Here is a 19,322-nt window from a genome sequence, read left to right as displayed (position 1 = left end):
ACGAAATGGCACTCCAGCCTGGGCAACAAGAGCGAAACTGCATCTCAAATAAATAAATAAATAAATAAATAAATAAACCTACCATATGATCTAGCAATCTCACTCCTCCGTATAGATCCAAAGGAAATGAAATGAGCACCTTATGGTGATATCTACAGTCCCATGTTCACTGCAGCCTGACTCACAAGAGCCAAGCTATGAAACCAACCTAAGTGTCCACCTAAGGATATGTGGACAAAGCAAACGTGGGATTCTACACCATGGAATACCATTCAGCCTTTTAAGAAGGGGAACCTGTCCTGTGATACAATATGGATCAACCAGGAGTACATCATATTAAGTAAAATAAGCTGCAGAAAGCCAAATCCCACATGATCTCACCCATATGTAGAGGCTCCAGAAGTCGAACTCACAAGAAAAAGTATTATGGTGATTACTGGCCGGGCACAGTGGCTCACGGCTGTAATCCCAGCACTTTGGGAGGCCAAGGCGGGTGGATCACGAGGTCAAGAGATCGAGACCATCCTGGCCAACGTGGTAAAACCCCGTCTCCACTAAAAGTGCAAAAATTAGCCAAGTGTGGTGGTGTGCACCTGTAGTCCCAGCTACTCGGGAGGCTGAGGCAGGAGAATTGCTTGAACCTGAGAGGCAGAGGTTGCAGTGAGCCAAGATCACGTGACTGCACTCCAGCCTGGCGACAGAGTGAGACTCCATCTCAAAAAAAAGAAAGAAAGAAAAGAAAAAGTATTATGGTGATTACCAGGTGCTAGGGGGGTGGGTTGGTGACATTTTGGTCAAATGACACCAAAGGTCAGTTTGACGGAAGGTATAAGTTCAAGAGATCTATTGTACTAAAGGTGACTAAATTAGTGACTTATAGTCTTGAACTTGACTATAATTAGTCACAGTGACTATAATTCATATTTGAAAATTGCAAAGAGAGTAGATTTTACGTGTTTCCAAAAACACACAAAAAGAAACACGTAAGGTAATGGATATGCGAATTAGCTTGAATTGGCCATTCCAGATGGAAACATATATCGAAACCACACTTTGTACACCATAAAAATATGTCACTTGTTTTTGTCAATTAAAATAAGTAAATAGATAATGAAATACAAGTTTAAATATTTTACATGTGTCACATGTACTATTCATGGACAACACAAAGTATATGTGGCACAAAGTCACTTTTAAAAGACAGTTGCAATTTAGATAACCTAACCCAGCTAGACTTCCTGTGACCTACAAAACTAGATTTCATGATGACCAACACAACCGCACCTCATCATACTCTAACCCAACTACATCTCATTAGGACCGGCCAAAATACACCTCATCATACCCTAACCCAAATAGATCTGATTATACCTTAACCCAACTAGACCTCATCATGACCTAAGCCAACTAAATCTCATTATAACCTAGCCCAAATAGACCTCAACATGACCTAATACAAATATATATCTTTATGACTATACCAAATAGACCTCATCAAAACTTAACTGAATCTCATCATGACCAACCACACTAGACCTCATAACTTAACCAAACTAGACCTCATCATGACCTAATACAACGAGATCACATCATTACCAACCCAACTAGACCTCATCATGACCTGACACAGCTAAATCTCATTATAAACCAGCCCAACAAGATCTAATCATGACTGACTGTGACTAGATTTCATCATGACCAACCCAACTACCTCCTCATGACCTAACTAACTCTCATAATGACCAACCCAACTATACTTCATCATAACTGAACCCAGCTTAACTACATCATAACCTAACCCCACAAGACTTCATTATGACCTAATACAACTACATCTCATCAAGGCCAACAAAACTAGTCCTCATCATGACCTAACAAAATCTCATCATGACCAACCCAAATAGACCTCATCACAACCTAATCCAAGTAAATCTCCTCATACCCTAACCCAAGTAGAATCTATCATGACCTAACCAAACTAGACTTCATCATAACCTAACCAAACTAGACCTCATCATGACCTAATACAACTAGATCTCATCAAGACCAACCCAACTAGACCTTGTCATGACCTAATTATATCTCATCATGACCAACGAACTAGATCTTATCATAATATAATCCAACAAGATTACATCATGACCAACCCAACTAGACCTCATCATAACCTAACCCAACTAGATCTTATCATGACCTAATACAACTAGATCCCACCATGAGCAACACAACTAGACCTCATCATAAACAAGCTACATCTCATTATGACAATGAACTAGATCTCATCATAACCTAACCCGCCTAGATCTCATCATGACCTAATACAAGTAGATCTCATCATGAACAACCTACCAGATCGCATCATAGCCTAGCCCAACTAGACTTCATTATGACCTAATACAACTAATTCTCATAATGACCAATCCCACTAGACCTCATCATGACCGAACCAAATTGGACTTCATCATAACCTAACCCAACTAGACCTCATCATGACATGAGACAACTAGATCTTATCATGACCTACCCAACTAGAACTCATCATGACCTAACTAGAGCACATCATGACCAACCAAACAGATCCCATTATAACTTAATCCAACTAGATCTCATCATAACCTAACACAACTAGATTTCATCATGACCAATGCACTAGACCGCACCATATCCTACCACAACTGGATCTCATCATGACCTAATACAACTAGATTTCATTATGACCAACCCATCTAGACCTCATCATAACCTAACTAGATCTCAACATGACCAACCAACTAGATCTCATCATAACCTAAACCAACTACTACTCATCATGACCTAGTACAACTAGTTCTCATCATGACAAACCCAACTAGACCTCATCATAACCTAACTAGATCTCAACATGACCAACCAACTAGATCTCATCATAACCTAAACCAACTACTACTCATCATGACCTAGTACAACTAGTTCTCATCATGACAAACCCAACTAGACCTCATCATAACCTACCCCAGCTACATCACATCATGACCTAATACAACTAGATCTCATCATGACCAACCAACTAGATATCATCGTAACATAATTCAATTAGATCTCATCATGACCTAATACAATAGATTTCATAAAGACCAGCCCAACTATACCTCATCATAACCTAACTCAATTAAATCTCCTCATACCCTAACCCAACTAGACCTCATCATGACCTAACCCAACTAAATAAACCTCATCATAATCTCACCCAACTAGACCTCATCATGACCAAATACAACTAGATCTCATCACGACCAACCCAACTAGACCTCATCATAACCTAACTAGATCTCATCATGACCAACCAACTAGATCTCATCATAACCTAACCCAACCAGATCTCATCATGACCAACCCAACTAGACCTCATCATAACCTAACCCAACTAGATCTCATCATGACCTAATACAATTAGATCTCCTCATGACCAACCCAACTGGACCTCATTATAGCCTAACTAGATCTCATCATGACCAACCAACTGGACCTCATCAGAACCTTACCCAACTAGATCTCATCAGGACCTAATGCGACTAGATCTCATCAGGACCAACCCAATTAGACTTCATCATAACCCAACTAAACTTCATTATAACATAATTAGACCTCATCACTATCTACCCTTCCTGAGGACTGTACAAGAGATTTCTTATATTGGAAAAAAGCAGTATAATTTCAAAACAGAAACAAAAAGATTTTGAGCCCAAACCAGAGTCACCAATCTGTGGCTAAACCTGGTCTGCAGCTAGATATTGTACAAAAAAGTTTTACTGGAACACAGACTTTCCTGTTGTTTTAAATATTACCTATGGGTGGTTACTCACTACTAGGGCAGAGCTCATAGTTATGAGAGAAACATATGAACACATTTACTACCGGTCTCTTTACAGAAAAAGTTTACCAACCCCACCTACATCTTAGATGACATTCCATTAAGCATTATGAAAAAAAATGATCCCCCACCAAAACAATATTTTGAAACAATGAAACTAAGATCTTGTGGACAGATGGGAATTTGAACAACTGATATATGTGCCTCATCATATTAATGTGCTTCAGTTGGACCCAGGTTATAATCTGAATTATTTTACAAGTAGTTGATTATTCTTTAAATATTAATAAATTTTTAATTAAAAATTTGAAGTTAAATATGCTCATCTCTTATTTTGTATTTAATATAAAATTCATTGTGTTCAATGATTTTTTTCATTAATTGACTTTGAATCAAACTGTCTTACAAAATGAAAAAATGCCTCTCTCAGAATAAATCCAATTATCCTCAAAGTCACACAGGGGAGATAAGACTGAATAATTGATTGGATTGACTTGAAGGGTCAAAACTGTAACTCACAGTGAAAATTAAACACTGACATCAGAAGCTCTGTGGGAAGGGAGACAGGTAGGGTGCAGATGTGGTGTTTACTTTCTGTTTATCTCCAGAAAAAAGGCACATTGGTGCTGACATACACTGCTCCTGATGCTCAGTAAACATCATCTAAATGAAGTGGTAACACTTGAGACTCCCATGCACATGCACCAGAAGCTTGCTCACATGTCTTCATTGCTTTGTTCCTACAAAGTCCTCAGTCAGCTAGACCTCACTGTGACCTAACCAAACCACATATCATCATGATCTAACTCAACCTGTCATCATGATCTAATCCAACTAGACTTTATTGTGTTGTATTCAACTACCTCATGATGACATAACCCAACTAGACCTTATCATGACCTAACCCAACTAGACCTCATCATGATCTATCCATTAGGCCTCATTATGACCTTCCCAACTAGATCTCATCATGCTCTAACCCAATTAGACCTCATCATGACTTACCCAACTAGACATCAATGTGACCTAACCCAACTAGAACTCATTGGTTCTTAACCCAACTAGACTTCATCATGACCTAGCCAAACCACACATCATCATGATCTGATCCAGCTAGATCTCATCATGCTATTACTGAAGTAGACTTCATTAAGACCTAATTAAATCACACCTCATAATGATCTAACTCAACCAGTCATCCTAATCTAATCCAACAAGATTTCATCAATGTGACAACTAGACCTCAATGTGACCTAACCCAACTACATGTCGTCAGGACCTAACTCAACTAGACCTCACACGACCTACCAAATTAGATCTCAGAGTGACTTAGCCCAACTAGATTTCATCATGACCTAAATAAGTCACACATCATCATGTCTAATCCAATTATATCTCATCATGCTCTTATGGAATTAGACTTCATTAAGACCTAATCAAACCATTCCTCATAATGACCTAACTCAACCAGTCATCATGATCTAATCAAACAAGACTTCATTACATCCTATTCAACTACTTCATCATGACATAACCAAAGGAGACATTATCATGATCTAATACAACTAGACTTCATCATGACCTGCCCAACTAGATCTCGTCATGACCAAATCAAACTGTACCTCACCATGATCTAACTCAACCAGACATCATCACAACCTCATACAACTAGACTTCATCATGACCTGCCCAACTAGACCTCATCACGACCAAACCAAACTGCACCTCATCATGATGTAACTCAACCAGACATCATCACAACCTCATACAACTAGACTTCATCATGACCTGCCCAACTAGATCTCGTCATGACCAAACCAAACTGTACCTCACCATGATCTAACTCAACCAGACATCATCACAACCTCATACAACTAGACTTCCTCATGACCTGCCCAACTAGATCTCATCATGACCAAACCAAACTGCACCTCATCATGATGTAACTCAACCAGACATCATCACAACCTCATACAACTAGACTTCCTCATGACCTGCCCAACTAGATCTCATCATGACCAAACCAAACTGTACCTCACCATGATCTAACTCAACCAGACACCATCACAACCTAATACAACTAGACTTCCTCATGACCTGCCCAACTAGATCTCATCATGACCAAACCAAACTGCACCTCATCATGATATAACTCAACCAGACATCATCACAACCTCATACAACTAGACTTCCTCATGACCTGCCCAACTAGATCTCGTCATGACCAAACCAAACTGTACCTCACCATGATCTAACTCAACCAGACATCATCACAACCTCATACAACTAGACTTCCTCATGACCTGCCCAACTAGATCTCATCATGACCGAACCAAACTGCACCTCATCATGATGTAACTCAACCAGACATCATCACAACCTCATACAACTAGACTTCCTCATGACCTGCCCAACTAGACCTCCTCATGACCTCAACCACCACGATGAGGCAAAAAAGCACAAAGAAATGGGGTGTTTTCTTCCCTTCCTAGTTTAATGAAGAATTAAACTAATAATTAAACATTGCCTAGCTTAATTAAGAATTAAGAAGACGAAAAGATCATTGCACTGGAGGAGACACAAGGTCAAATATAACCAGTATTGGATGTAAGTCCTCCCATCTTTGTTCAATCTTGAGGGTCTCTCTTCACCCTACTCCACCATCATTGAAGCCACTAGGCCCACATCCAGCCAACCTTCAGAGAATACCTATTGCTCTCCCTGTTCGAAAAATCAGCATCATTTTGACCCAGTCATCTCAAATATTGGCAGAAGTCTGAGACACGGAAAGTCCTGCAAAGTTTGTCATGTCGTTAATGACAGAGCAGATATCCACCTAGCATGGATGGTCAAAACCAAGGGTTGGAATCCATCACCATCTCACAGTCTCCACGCTAAATCTCAGAACCCCTCCCGTCCTACGTCTTGTCTCTGATTTCCTCAGGTCCCAGGGAGATGTAAACAGATCATGAAAGTGCTCAAGTTCATAAGAACTTCTAGAAATATTCTCTCAGATGGGCACCCTCTCTCACAGGGTCTCCTCATCTAAACCCAATCCTTTTGCATCTAGAGGGGGTGCAATAAACTGAATGTTTGTATCCGTCCGAAGTTCCTACGTTGAAACTCTAACATCCCTGGTGACTCTGTTGGGAGGCAGAGCCTTGTGGGATGATTAGGTCATGAGAGTGGAGCACCATGAATGGAATTAGTACCCTTATAAAAGAGACCCCATCCAGTTTCCGCCACGTGAGGACACAGGAGAAAGTGGCCATCCACAACCTAGAAGACAGACTACACCAGAATCTGACCATGCTGACCCCCTGGTCTTAGGACTTCCAGCCTTGAGAACTATAGGACAATAAGTTTCTCTGGTTTGCAAGCCACGCGGTCTGCAGTATTGTGTTACAGCAGCCCAAACACACCAAGACAGGAGAGTTATGGACATGGATGAACTTGACAATTTCAAGAAATTGTCATAAACTTTTAACTTCTCCCAGTCTATTATGAGAATGGGGCCGGGTGCAGTGGCTCATGCCTGTAATCCCAGGACTTTGGGAGGCCGAGGCAGGCAAATTATGAGGTCAAGAAATCAAGACCATCCTGACCAATATGGTGAAACCCCCTCTCTACTAAAAATACAAAAATTAGCTTGCCGTGGTGGCACACACCTGTGGTCCCAGTTACTTAGGAGGCTGAGGTAGGAGAATGGCTTCAACCCGGGAGGTTGCGGTAAGCTGAGATCGTGCCACTGCACTCCAGCCTGGGCAATAAGAGTGAAACTCCATCTCAAAAACATAATAATAAAAATAAAATAATAAAATAAAATAAAGAGAATGGGGCCAGGTGCAGTGGCTCACGCCTGTAATCCCAGCACTTTAGGAGGCTGAGGCGGGCAGATCACGAGGTCAAGAGATTGAGACCATCTTGGCCATCATGGTGAAACTCCATCTCTACTAAAAATACAAAAATTAGCTGGGTGTGGTGGCGCACTCCTGTAGTCCCAGCTACTTGGGAGGCTGAGGCAAGAGAATCGCTTGAACCCGGGAGGTTGAGGTTGAAGGGAGCTGAGATTGTGCCACTGAACTCCAGCCTGGGCAACAGAGCGAGACTCCATCTCGAAGGAAAAAAAAAAAAAGAATGGGTGAAAAAATGCTCAAGTGGGAGTTAGATACAACTTTGAGTAAAAGAACGGCTTGATGGAAAGAAAGAGACTGAAATAGACCAAAAAGTGCTCACCTGCTCCCAAAGCCCAACAAATCATTAATCCAACAAGATTTCATTACCTTCTACTCAATTACCTCATTATGATATAGCCAAACAAGATGTTATCATTATCTAATAAAACTAAGCTTCATCATGTGAAACAGTACACACGTCTGTATACTATTTTACAAACCCTGAAGCCCATGAGAGAAAGATGGTTGTATGAGGAAGGGAACTGCCTGTACAAAATTATTTTAAAAGTGTCCGGGCACAGTGGCTCACACCTGTAATCCCAGCACTTTGGGAGGCCCAAGCAGGCAGATTGCTTCAGCTCAGGTGTTCGAGACAAGTCCGAGCAACCTGGTGAGACTCCGTCTCTACTAAAACTACAAAAAATTAGCCAGGCCTGGTGGTGCACACCTGTGGTCCCAGCTACTTGGGAGGCTGAGGTGGGAGGATCGCTTGAGCCCAGGAGGCAGAGGTTGTAGTGCGCTGAGATCATGCCATTGCACTGCAGCCTGGGTGACGGAGTGAGACCCTGTCTCAAAAATGTGAAAGTTGAGAAGAGCCATGACACAGAAAAATTTTAAGTTGTGCACTCATGTTTTGCAAAAGCCAAAAAGGCTCAAACTTAAGTGAAGGACAGAGCAAGGAGCCATGTGCGCTGACATGAACCACGCATCTCCAGGGAGAACAAACAGAAGGCCAGATGGGCTGAACGTGGGGTTTCCGCCTCTGAGTCAAAGACTCGTGGGGATTCCCGCATGAAATTCAGGAGGTTAGCGTCAGCAAGGTTGGCATTTTCTTCTTTTGCAAATGAAGATGAGAAAACACAGAGGTGTGGGCAGCAGCCGTGCATTTGCACCAGCAGAAACTGCCACAGAGATTTTTGGATAGAGCCAACTCAAAGCCAAGTGGATGGCCATCGAGGTTCAGAACCAGAGCAGCTATTGAAACGCACGAGGCTCAGAACCAGAGCAGCTATTTAAATGCATGAGGATATCACAGTTTCTATCGGATAGATTTTGTGCATACGATGATGTGGAGAGCTCAGTTTTTCCTTATACCTTTTACATGCATGTCAACTTCATTGATTCGTAATATGATGACTTTTAGCCTGTACAATGAGGCATCAACAGACATCCAGAGGTTCAAGGCCCGGAAAGGCTCCGTGCTGAGCCCCTGGTCACCAGATCAGACTCATGCTCTTACGCTTGAGCCTTTTTGGCTTCTGCAAAGGTGTTCAAGGCCCAGAAAAATCTCTGTCCTGGACAGAGCTCCTCCAAGACAAGGAAGAACTGAGACGAATTCATGTTGAAATCTCCAGCCCTAAGCATTGTTTATGATCCATGACCATCTTTCCATAAATGACAACAAGGGAAAGAAGGAGAAAGAATGGCAGAAAGGAAGAAGTCAGTCAATAATGGGCATTGGGTTTGGAAAGTTTTTTTTTTTTTTTTTTTTTTGAGACAGAGTCTCACTCTGTCACCCAGGCTGCAGTGCAGTGGCGTGATCTCGGCTCACTGCAACCTCCGGCTCCCTGGCTCAAGAGATGCTCCTGCCTCAACCTCCCAAGTAGCTGGGATTACAGGCATGCACCATCATGCCCAGCTACTTTTTATATTTTTAGTAGAGACAGGGTTTCACCATGTTGGCCAGCATGGTCTCCATCTCCTGACCTCGTGATCCACCTGCCTCGGCCTCCCAAAGTGTTGGGATTACAGGTGTGGGCCATTGTGCCCGGCCTGCAAAGTCTTAAGTGAATATGATCCTGCATATCTAAAACCAGACCTACAGTATGATGTTTATAAAAGCAGACATCATATAACAGTCTTTCATTAAAAGCAAAGGGTGCCCAGGCACAGTGGCTCACACTTGTAATCCCAGCACTTTGGGAGACCAAGGTGGGAGGATCGCCTCAACCCAGGAGTTCCAAGACCAGCTTGGGCAACATGGCAAGAGCCTGTACCTCCAGAACAATTTGTTTATTTTTTTGAGACCGAGTCTCACTCTGTCACCCAGGCTGGAGTACAGTGGTGCAATCTCGGCGCCCAGCCGCCAAAATAATTTTTTTTAAATAAGCCGGGGCCAGACACAGTGGCTCATGCCTGTAATCCCAGCACTTTGGGAGGCTGAGGCGGGCAGATCACCTGAGGTCAGGAGTGTGAGACCAGCCTGGCCAACAAAGCGAAACCCCATCTCTACTAAAAATACAAAAATTAGCCGGGCATGGTGGTGGGCACCTGTAATCCCAGCTACTCCGGAGGCTGGGGCATGGGAGTCGCTGGAACCCGGGAGGCAGAGGATGCTGTGAGCCGAGATTGTGTCGCTGCGTTCCACCCTGGGTGACAGAGCAAGACTCTGTCTCAAAAATAAATAAATAAATAAATAAATAAATAAATAAATAAATAAATAGAGTTTGGCGTGGTGGTGCGTGCCTGTAGTACCAGCGACTCGTGAGGCTGAGTCAGGAGGATTGCCTGAGGCCAGGAGTTTGAGGTTGCAGTGAGCCATGATTACGTCACTGCACTGCAGCCTGGGCTGACAGAACAGGATCCTGTCTGAAAATAATTAATTAAAATTCAGGTGGGGTCAACAGTGAGCACCATACGCATTAAGGTTTTTATTTTTCCAAGCTCATCTCCACACATCATTTAAGCTAGCTGATTTAAACTTCCCCAGGTATGCAATTGATGTTCCCTCCCCCTCCCCCATCCCCTCTCCTCTCCTCCCCCCCCCACCTATTCTTCCCCATCCCCTCTCCCTCCCCCTCCCCCACCACCTATTCTTCCCCACCCCCTCTCCCCCCCCCCGCCCCTCCTTCCCCCCCCCCCCCCTCCCCCCTCCCCTGCTCCCCTCTTCTTCCCCCACCCCCTCCCCCCCTCTCCTTCTCCCTCCCCTCCACCCTATTCTTCCCCCTCCCCCCCCCCTCCTCCCCCTCCCCCACCTCCCTTCCCCACCCCCCCCTCCCCCCCCACGCCCTCTCCTTCCCCCTCCCCCCCCCCCTCTCCTTCCCCCTCCCCTGCTCCCCTTCTTCCCCCACCCCCTCCCCGTCCCCTCTCCTTCTCCCTCCCCCACCACCTATTCTTCCCACACCCCCTCTCCTTCCCCCTCCCCCACCTCCTTTTCTTCTCCCCCCCTCTCCTCCCCCCCCCCGCCCTCTCCTTCCCCCCCCCCCCACCCCTCTCCTTCCCCCTCCCCTGCTCCCTCTTCTTCCCCCACCCCCTCCCTCTCCTTCTCCCTCCCCCACCACCTATTCCCCACACCCCCTCTCCTTCCCCCTCCCCACCCCTTTTCTTCTCCCACCCCCTCTCCTCCCCCCCCCACCCCTCTCCTTCCCCCTCCCCCACCCCCTCTCCTTCCCCCCCCCCTCCCCCTGCCCCTCCCTTCCACCCCCCCCCCCCGTCCCTTCTCCTTCTCCCCCCCCCCACCTATTCTCCCCCCACCCCCTCTCCTTCTCCCTCCCCTGCCCCCTTTTCTTCCCCCACTCCCTCTCCTTCCCCCCACCCTTCTCCTCCCTCCCCCACTCCCTCTCCTTCCCCCCCCCCGCCCCCTCTCCTCCCCCCTCCTTCTCCTTCACCCACCCCCTCCCCCTCTGCCCCTCCTTCACTGACAATAGTAGAATGGGTTAATTCCAACTGTCCTCATGTTCCCAGTTGAAGGGAGACCTGAAGAGGTCCCACCTAAAGAGGAGTCAGAGCTCATGATAAGCTTTTAGAGAGATTTTCAAAAAGAAGAGCAGAAATCAAACATCGAGTGTCTACAGGGCATGGATGCAGAAAAAACAAGTATCCCACAAAATTGGTCAGATTCTGTCAGGAGGTTGTGTTTGAACAAAATTCAGAAATTGAAGTCCTAAACCCCAGGACCTCAGAATGTGACTGTGTTTGGAAATAAGGTCTTTAAAGTGGTGATTAAGGTAAAATGAGGTCACTAGAGTGGGCCCTGATCTAATCGAACTGGTGTCCTTATAAGAAGAGCATATGAGGACACAGACACACACAGAGGGATGACCCTGTGAGGACACAGGGAGAAGACGGTGCCTACAAGCCCAGGAGAGAGGCCTTGGGAGGAACCAGCCCTGCCCACCCCTGGATCTCAGACTTCCAGCCTCCAGGACTGTGGGAGAATCAATGTCTGTTGTATATAAGCCGCCCATTCTATGGTAATTCTGTGATAGCAGCCTGAAATAAACTAAGACATCTCAGGAGAAGAGGAGATGAAAACACACAGAGAAACGACCCTGTGAGGACGCGGGGAGAACACGGTGTCTCCAAGCCCAGGAGAGAGGCCACAGGAGGAACCAGCCCTGCCCTCATTGTGATATTAAACATCCAGCCTCCAGAATTGCGAAAACTAAATTTTGGCTTTTTATTAACCTCCAGTCTCCTTCAGCTACTTTGTTATAGCAGCCCTAGTAAAGTAATAAAGATATATGGTTATTTTCTTCCAGGAAACCATGTGAAAAAAAACAGGATCCATATGGAAGCAGCACATATATCTATTTCCAAAAGAGTACAACAATTTCCTGTGTTTTCCAGGTTTTGAATATCACCTTTATGAGTTTTCTGGATCTGACTGAATTTTCTATATGCAAATCAACATTTGCATACATGTCTAAATGAACAACTAAGTAGCTCACGTTAGGTATAAAATACAACTAACTGCCAGGCATGGTGGCTCACACCGGTAATCCTAGCACTCTGGGAGGCCAAGGCAGGTGGCTGGCTTGAGCTGAGGGGTTCAAGACCAGCCTGGCCAGTGTACTGAAACACCATGTCTACTAAAAATACAACAATGAGCCGGGCGTGGCGGTGCCTGTCTGTAAACCCAGGTACTCGGGAGGCTGAGGTGGGAGAATTGCTTGAACCCAGGAGGTGGAGGTTGCAGTGAGCCGAGATCGCAGCACTGCAGTCCAGCGCAGGCTGACAGACTGAGACCCTGCCTCAAAAACAAAAACAGCAACAACAACAAAACCCAAAAAACAAAAAACACAAGTAACTGTGAAAGTCATCACCTATGATAACATGCATGCCGAGTCTCGCCAGATGCTTCGCCGTCGAATAGCCGATGCCATCTGTCCCTCCCGTCACGACAGCCACACGGTCAGGTTGTCGGGGGAAACCTGAAAAAGAGGAAGAGAAAATCATCAAACTAAGATTTAAAAGCAGAGCACATATTTGTAAGAATTAAGCCTCCAGAGACGCAGGATGCCAAAGGGAGGGATGGTTCCATTCCTTCTGCTTCTGTTCCTCTTGAATTCCCACAGGCTCAGGAGGCATGGATGTATTAAAGTGGATTAGTCTCGCGTAATGACAGTGCAATGAAAAACCCCCTGATAAATCCCGTCACCCCCCACGAGTCCCTGGCAGGCGCTGGAATATGCCGTCCATGTGACCGGCAGAAAGGCCTGCAGCATGGATACCCTTTCAGAGGCGAGCGAGAATCCTGAACTAACCTCTGCTCTCGGGGCAGCACCGGGCAGGACACCTTTGTTGGTTTGCGTTGTACAATGTAGACTTTATCGGGATGTAGGCGTGGTGGGGCCAACAGATCAGGAGGCTGCTCTTGAGCAAGCGGTTTGTTACTCACAGGTTCCAAGAGGAGGGGCGTGTCACGCCACTCAGGACCACACAGGGGCACACCCAGTTTGGTCAGGTGGGAAGACGAAGGGGACAAGAGCTCTCCTTGTGGTTTCCAAGGGAAGGAACAGGTGAGGAGGCTTAGCGCGGGCTGGTGTGAATGATTTCCGCAGACTCTGGGGCACAGGGGCCGTCCCTGACTCTCTGGTACCTGGTTTTGGGGTGGTTACGGCAGGCGGAGAGTGACGTGGAATAGGCAAGCCCAATAAAGGAGATGGTTGGGGGCGGATTCTGGCTTGGTGGGTTTGCATACGAAAGACAGGCTCACAGACGGGTTGTTCACCACCTCCGGGGATTCACTAGCCGTGGGAGGGGCAGGGTCTCTAGGGCTGACACGGTCACGGAAGTCACGCATCAGAACCCAGAAAATAAAAGACACGGTTAATACGGTTTGCTTCAAAGCTGCTGAGAGCACAGGTGCAGAGAGCATCTCACCTGAATTTCTGGTTAAGACAAGTGATCCACATTTGGACAGACATTTGTATTTCTTTTTCTTCCTTCCATTTGTCCTCCCTGCCTTCTCTCCATCTTTCCTTCCTTCCTTCCCTCTTTCCTTCCTTCCTTCCTCCTTCCTTCTCTTTTTCCTTTCTTCCTTCATTCTTTCCCTGCCTCATTCCTTCCTTCCCTCCCTCTCTCCTTCCCTCCCTCCTTCTTTCCTTCCTTCCCTCCCTCTTTCCTTTCTTCATTCCTTCCTTCCCTCCCTTTTTCTTTCCTTCCATTCTCCTTCCTTCCTTCCTTCCCTCCCTCTTTCCTGTCTTCATTCCTTCCTTCCCTCCCTTTTTCTTTCCTTCCATTCTCCTTCCTTCTTTCCTTCCTTCCTCCCCTCTTTCCTGTCTTCACTCCTTCCCTCCCTTTTTCCTTCCTTCCTCCTTCCTTCCTTCTTTCCTTCCTTTCTTCCCTCCCTCTTTATTTCTTTCCTTTCCTCTTTCCCTCCTTTCTTCTTTTTTTCATATATTTATTTTTTATTATACTTTAAATTCTAGGGTACATGTGCACAACGTGCAGGTTTGTTACACATGTAGACATGTGCCATGTTGGTGTGCTGCACCCATTAACTGGTCATTTACGTTAGGTATGTCTCCTAATGTTATCCCTCCTTGTCTCACTCCTTCCTTCTTCTTTTCCTCTTTCCTTCACTCCCTCTTTCCTTCCTTTATCCTTCCATCCTTTCCTCTTCACTTCTCTCACTTTTTCCTTCCTACCTTCCCTTCCCTTCCCTTCCTCTTTACTTCCTTCTCTCACTCTTTCCTTCCTTCTTTCCCTCTTTCCTTCCCTCCCTCTTTTCTTTCTTCCCTCCCTCTTTCTTTCCTTTCTTCCTCCTTCCTTCTGTCCCTATTCCAACCCTTCCCTTCTTCTTTTATAAAATATGTGCAGAGCCCACACTCGGTGCCCAGCATGCGGGGAACGAACTAGACCGACATAAACATGTTCTCTGCCTCCAGGAGATTTCGTTCCCCTGGGTAAGATGCCATCCACTGTAAATACACAGATGTGTCTGGCAATAAGCCAGAACTTTCCAGATCTCACACCTTCCAGTTATGAGTGAACTTCAAAGGAAACCCCAAGCAAAGGAAGAAGAGGAGAGGTCGATGCGGTGATTCTGGATGGAGGGTGAGAGGAAAACCCTCCGAGGAGGGCCTCCTGAGCTGATGCTGTGACGGGGAGAGCAAAAGCCCAGCACGCCTGCGATATTCCAGGAAGAGGAAGGCGGCTGGCTGGAGCCAAGCACGTGGAAAGAGGGAAGAGAGGAGGGAAGAAGGTGCAGGGGCACCCCGCACAGTTCGTGAGCTTCTTTCTCTCCGGCAGACCGGGCGTCATCACAGGGCTCTGAGCTGAATCTGTGATATGTTTCACAGGAAGGAATGAAGGGATAGATTCATGGAGAATCCCCTCGAGCTGGAGGAAGACATGGCTATCAAGGGTCCCCTGCAGCAGTCCCAGGGATTGACGGGGGAGCTCGGCCACAGTTCAGCACAGGTGGTATGAGAGGTGGTGGATTCAGAACGTGTCTCACAGGTGCAGGCAACAGGTGTGCTGGTGGGAGTCAGACATCTGGTGTGCAAAGTCAAAAACCAATCACAAGGCAAGGACAGAGACGGGGACACGATGAGGCAAGAATGAGTCCTTGTACGGGGGGCTGAGAAAATGCAAGAAGGGAACTTCCATGAATTCCCTGGAGAAGGGAAGACTGACGGAAAAGTGGATTTTGTAGGCAGGAAGTCAGGCAAGTCGCTTTCTGTGAATTATTACAGACACATATGACCTTTTCAAGTTTTGTGCAGGAGATTATTTTCTTCAACATATTTGGAATGTTCTTTATTAAAACATTAAGCCTGAGTGTCCACCAACAGATATTCTGATTTTTTTAAATACGGCACATATATAACATGGAATAGTACGCAGCCATGAAAAGGAATGAAGTTGTGTCTTGTGCAGCAACACAAAGTGAACTAGAGACCATTATCCTAAGTGAAACAACTCAGTGAAACAGAAAGTCAAATACCACACGTTATCCCTTATAAGGGGAGTTAAATAATGTGTACACATCAACATAGAGCATAAATTAATAGACATTGGGGACTCAGAGGTGTCACAGGGTGGGATGGGATGAGGGACGAGAAATTACCTATTGGCTACCATGCGCGTTATTTGAGTGATGGCCTCACTAAAAGCCCAAACATTAGCACTATGCAATATATTCGGGTAACACAAGTGTACTCATACCCACGAATCTATAAAAATACAAAGGTAATTTAAATAGCAATAAGGATTATAAATCATTCTGCTATAAAGACATGCGCACACGTATGTTTATTGCGGCACTGTTCACAATAGCAAAGACTTGGAACCAACCCAAATGCCCATCGATAATAGACTGGAGTAAGAAAATGTGGTACATAGACACCATGGAATACTACGCAGCCATAAAAAAGGATGAGTTCGTGTCCTTTGCAGAAACATGGATGAAGCTGGAAACCATCCTTCTCAGGAAACTCACACAAGAACAGAAAACCAAACACCGCATGTTCTCACTCATAAGTGGGAGTCGAACAATGAGAACACATGGACACAGGGAGGGGAGCATCACACACCGGGGCCTGTCAGGAGGTGGGGGGCTAGGGCAGGGAGAGCATTAGGAGAAATAGCTAATATTGATGACGGGTTGATGGATGCAGCAAATCACCATGGCGCCTGTCTACCTATGTAACAAACCTGCACATTCTGCACATGTACTGCAGAACTTAAAGTGTAATAAAATAAAATAAAATAGAATAAAATAAAATAAAATGAAAAGGCCTATGCTACTTTTACATTTTGCCTTTCCCAAGTGTAAAAAATTTCGTGTCTCCTCTCCCCCAAAAATAATTCCTATGTTGAAAACATTCCATCGCCAGGGTGACGGTATGAGGAGGTGGGGCCTGTGGGGGAGGCTCTTCAACATATAATTTATTTGTCAGCCTGTACATTTCATTGACAGTATTGTGTGAACAGTCCTCTCGGTGTGTAAGACTTTTACTATTTGGCTTGATACACGCGTGAATCGATGAAAAGTTCTGTCCACCTAGAACACTGCATCATAAGTTTTCCACACGCTTAGGTTTTCTGCTGTATTCCTCGTAACCCGAAGGTAGAAGTTGTACAATGACATTCCCATGTTCCTGACCCAAGCTAAGGGACTTGGAATTACTACATGTAGTCTCAGTAGATGTATTGATGTTCTTAATTTACTTATTTTAAAAATCGGAATATATTATTAAATCCTAATTACGAACACACACGCTATGCTTATATGCTGTGTGTGTATAAGTCTGTGTCTGTGTGAGCGTGTGTCTGTGTGTGTATATGCTGCGTGTGTATAAGTCTGTGTCTGTGTGAGGGTGTGTCTGTGTGTGTGTGTACATGCTGCGTGTGTATAAGTCTGTGTCTGTGTGAGGGTGTGTGTGTGTGTGTACATGCTGTGTGTGTATAAGTCTGTGTCTGTGAGGGTGTGTGTGTGTGTGTACATGCTGTGTGTGTATAAGTCTGTGTCTGTGAGGGTGTGTGTGTGTGTATATGCCGGGTGTGTATAAGTATGTGTCTGTGTGAGGGTGTGTGTGTGTGTGTACATGCTGTGTGTGTATAAGTCTGTGTCTGTGTGAGGGTGTGTCTGTGTGTGTGTACATGCTGCGTGTGTATAAGTCTGTGTCTGTGTGAGGGTGTGTGTGTGTGTGTACATGCTGCATGTGTATAAGTCTGTGTCTGTGTGAGGGTGTGTCTGTGTGTACATGCTGCGTGTGTATAAGTCTGTGTCTGTGTGAGGGTGTGTGTGTGTGTGTACATGCTGCGTGTGTATAAGTCTGTGTCTGTGTGAGGGTGTGTGTGTGTGTACATGCTGTGTGTGTATAAGTCTGTGTCTGTGAGGGTGTCTGTGAGTGTACACGCTGTGTGTGTATAAGTGTGTCTCTCTGAGGGTGTCTGTGTGTGTACATGCTGCGTGTGTATAAGTATGTGTCTGTGTGAGGGTGTGTGTGTGTGTGTACATGCTGGGTGTGTATAAGTATGTGTCTGTGAGGGTGTGTCTGTGTGTGTACATGCTGGGTGTGTATAAGTCTGTGTCTGTGTGAGGGTGTGTGTGTGTGTACATGCTGCGTGTGTATTAGTATGTGTCTGTGTGAGGGTGTGTGTGTGTGTACATGCTGGGTGTGTATAAGTATGTGTCTGTGAGGGTGTGTCTGTGTGTGTACATGCTGGGTGTGTATAAGTATGTGTCTGTGAGGGTGTGCCTGTGTGTGTACATGCTGGGTGTGTATAAATATGTGTCTGTGTGAGGGTGTGTGTGTGTGTGTACATGCTGCGTGTGTATAAGTCTGTGTCTGTGAGGGTGTGTCTGTGTGTGTACATGCTGGGTGTGTATAAGTATGTGTCTGTGAGGGTATGCCTGTGTGTGTACATGCTGGGTGTGTATAAGTCTGTGTCTGTGTGAGGGTGTGTGTGTGTGTGTACATGCTGCGTGTGTATAAGTCTGTGTCTGTGTGAGGGTGTGTGTGTGTGTGTACATGCTGCGTGTGTATAAGTCTGTGTCTGTGTGAGGGTGTGTGTGTGTGTGTACATGCTGTGTGTGTATAAGTCTGTGTCTGTGAGGGTGTGTGTGTGTGTGTACATGCTGGGTGTGTATAAGTCTGTGTCTGTGTGAGGGTGTGTGTGTGTGTGTACATGCTGTGTGTGTATAAGTCTGTGTCTGTGTGAGGGTGTCTGTGTGTGTACATGCTGCGTGTGTATAAGTCTGTGTCTGTGTCAGGGTGTGTCTGTGTGTGTGTACATGCTGTGTGTGTATAAGTATGTGTCTGTGTGAGGGTGTGTGTGTGTGTACATGCTGTGTGTGTATAAGTCTGTGTCTGTTTGAGGGTGTCTGTGTGTGTACATGCTGCGTGTGTATAAGTCTGTGTCTGTGAGGGTGTGCCTGTGTGTGTACATGCTGGGTGTGTATAAATATGTGTCTGTGTGAGGGTGTGTCTGTGTGTGTACACACATATTTCTCAGCCCCAAAATGCCAACTTCCTAGTCGATAAAGAAAACACTAAAATCTTCCAGCTAAAGTTAGAAAAGCAGCAAGTGTCCATCCTGTTCTCTGTGATGCTTTTTTTTTT

General features: G+C 45.4%; 1 protein-coding gene and 1 long non-coding RNA gene across 2 annotated transcripts in view; both read right to left on the bottom strand.

Annotated features, from left to right (window-relative positions):
• Nucleotides 1-19,322, bottom strand: part of LOC126946842 (dehydrogenase/reductase SDR family member on chromosome X) — a 429,610-nt gene that overhangs the window by 180,460 nt on the left and 229,828 nt on the right. Inside the window, exon 3 of the mRNA XM_050777532.1 lies at nucleotides 13,071-13,178. Within this exon, the coding sequence (XP_050633489.1) occupies nucleotides 13,071-13,178 (108 nt within the window). The remainder of the gene's footprint in view (nucleotides 1-13,070; nucleotides 13,179-19,322) is intronic.
• Nucleotides 5,440-10,697, bottom strand: LOC126946845 (uncharacterized). Its single transcript, XR_007722778.1, has 3 exons — nucleotides 6,194-10,697; nucleotides 5,639-5,987; nucleotides 5,440-5,535 (listed from the first exon to the last, which is right to left on the bottom strand). It is a non-coding gene; the product is annotated as an uncharacterized LOC126946845 (long non-coding RNA).

Source organism: Macaca thibetana, chromosome X, assembly GCF_024542745.1.
Source record: "Macaca thibetana thibetana isolate TM-01 chromosome X, ASM2454274v1, whole genome shotgun sequence".
Classification (NCBI taxonomy): Eukaryota; Metazoa; Chordata; class Mammalia; order Primates; family Cercopithecidae; genus Macaca; species Macaca thibetana.
Note: the sequence above shows the minus strand (reverse complement) of the source record. Positions and strands in the feature narration are given on the sequence as shown.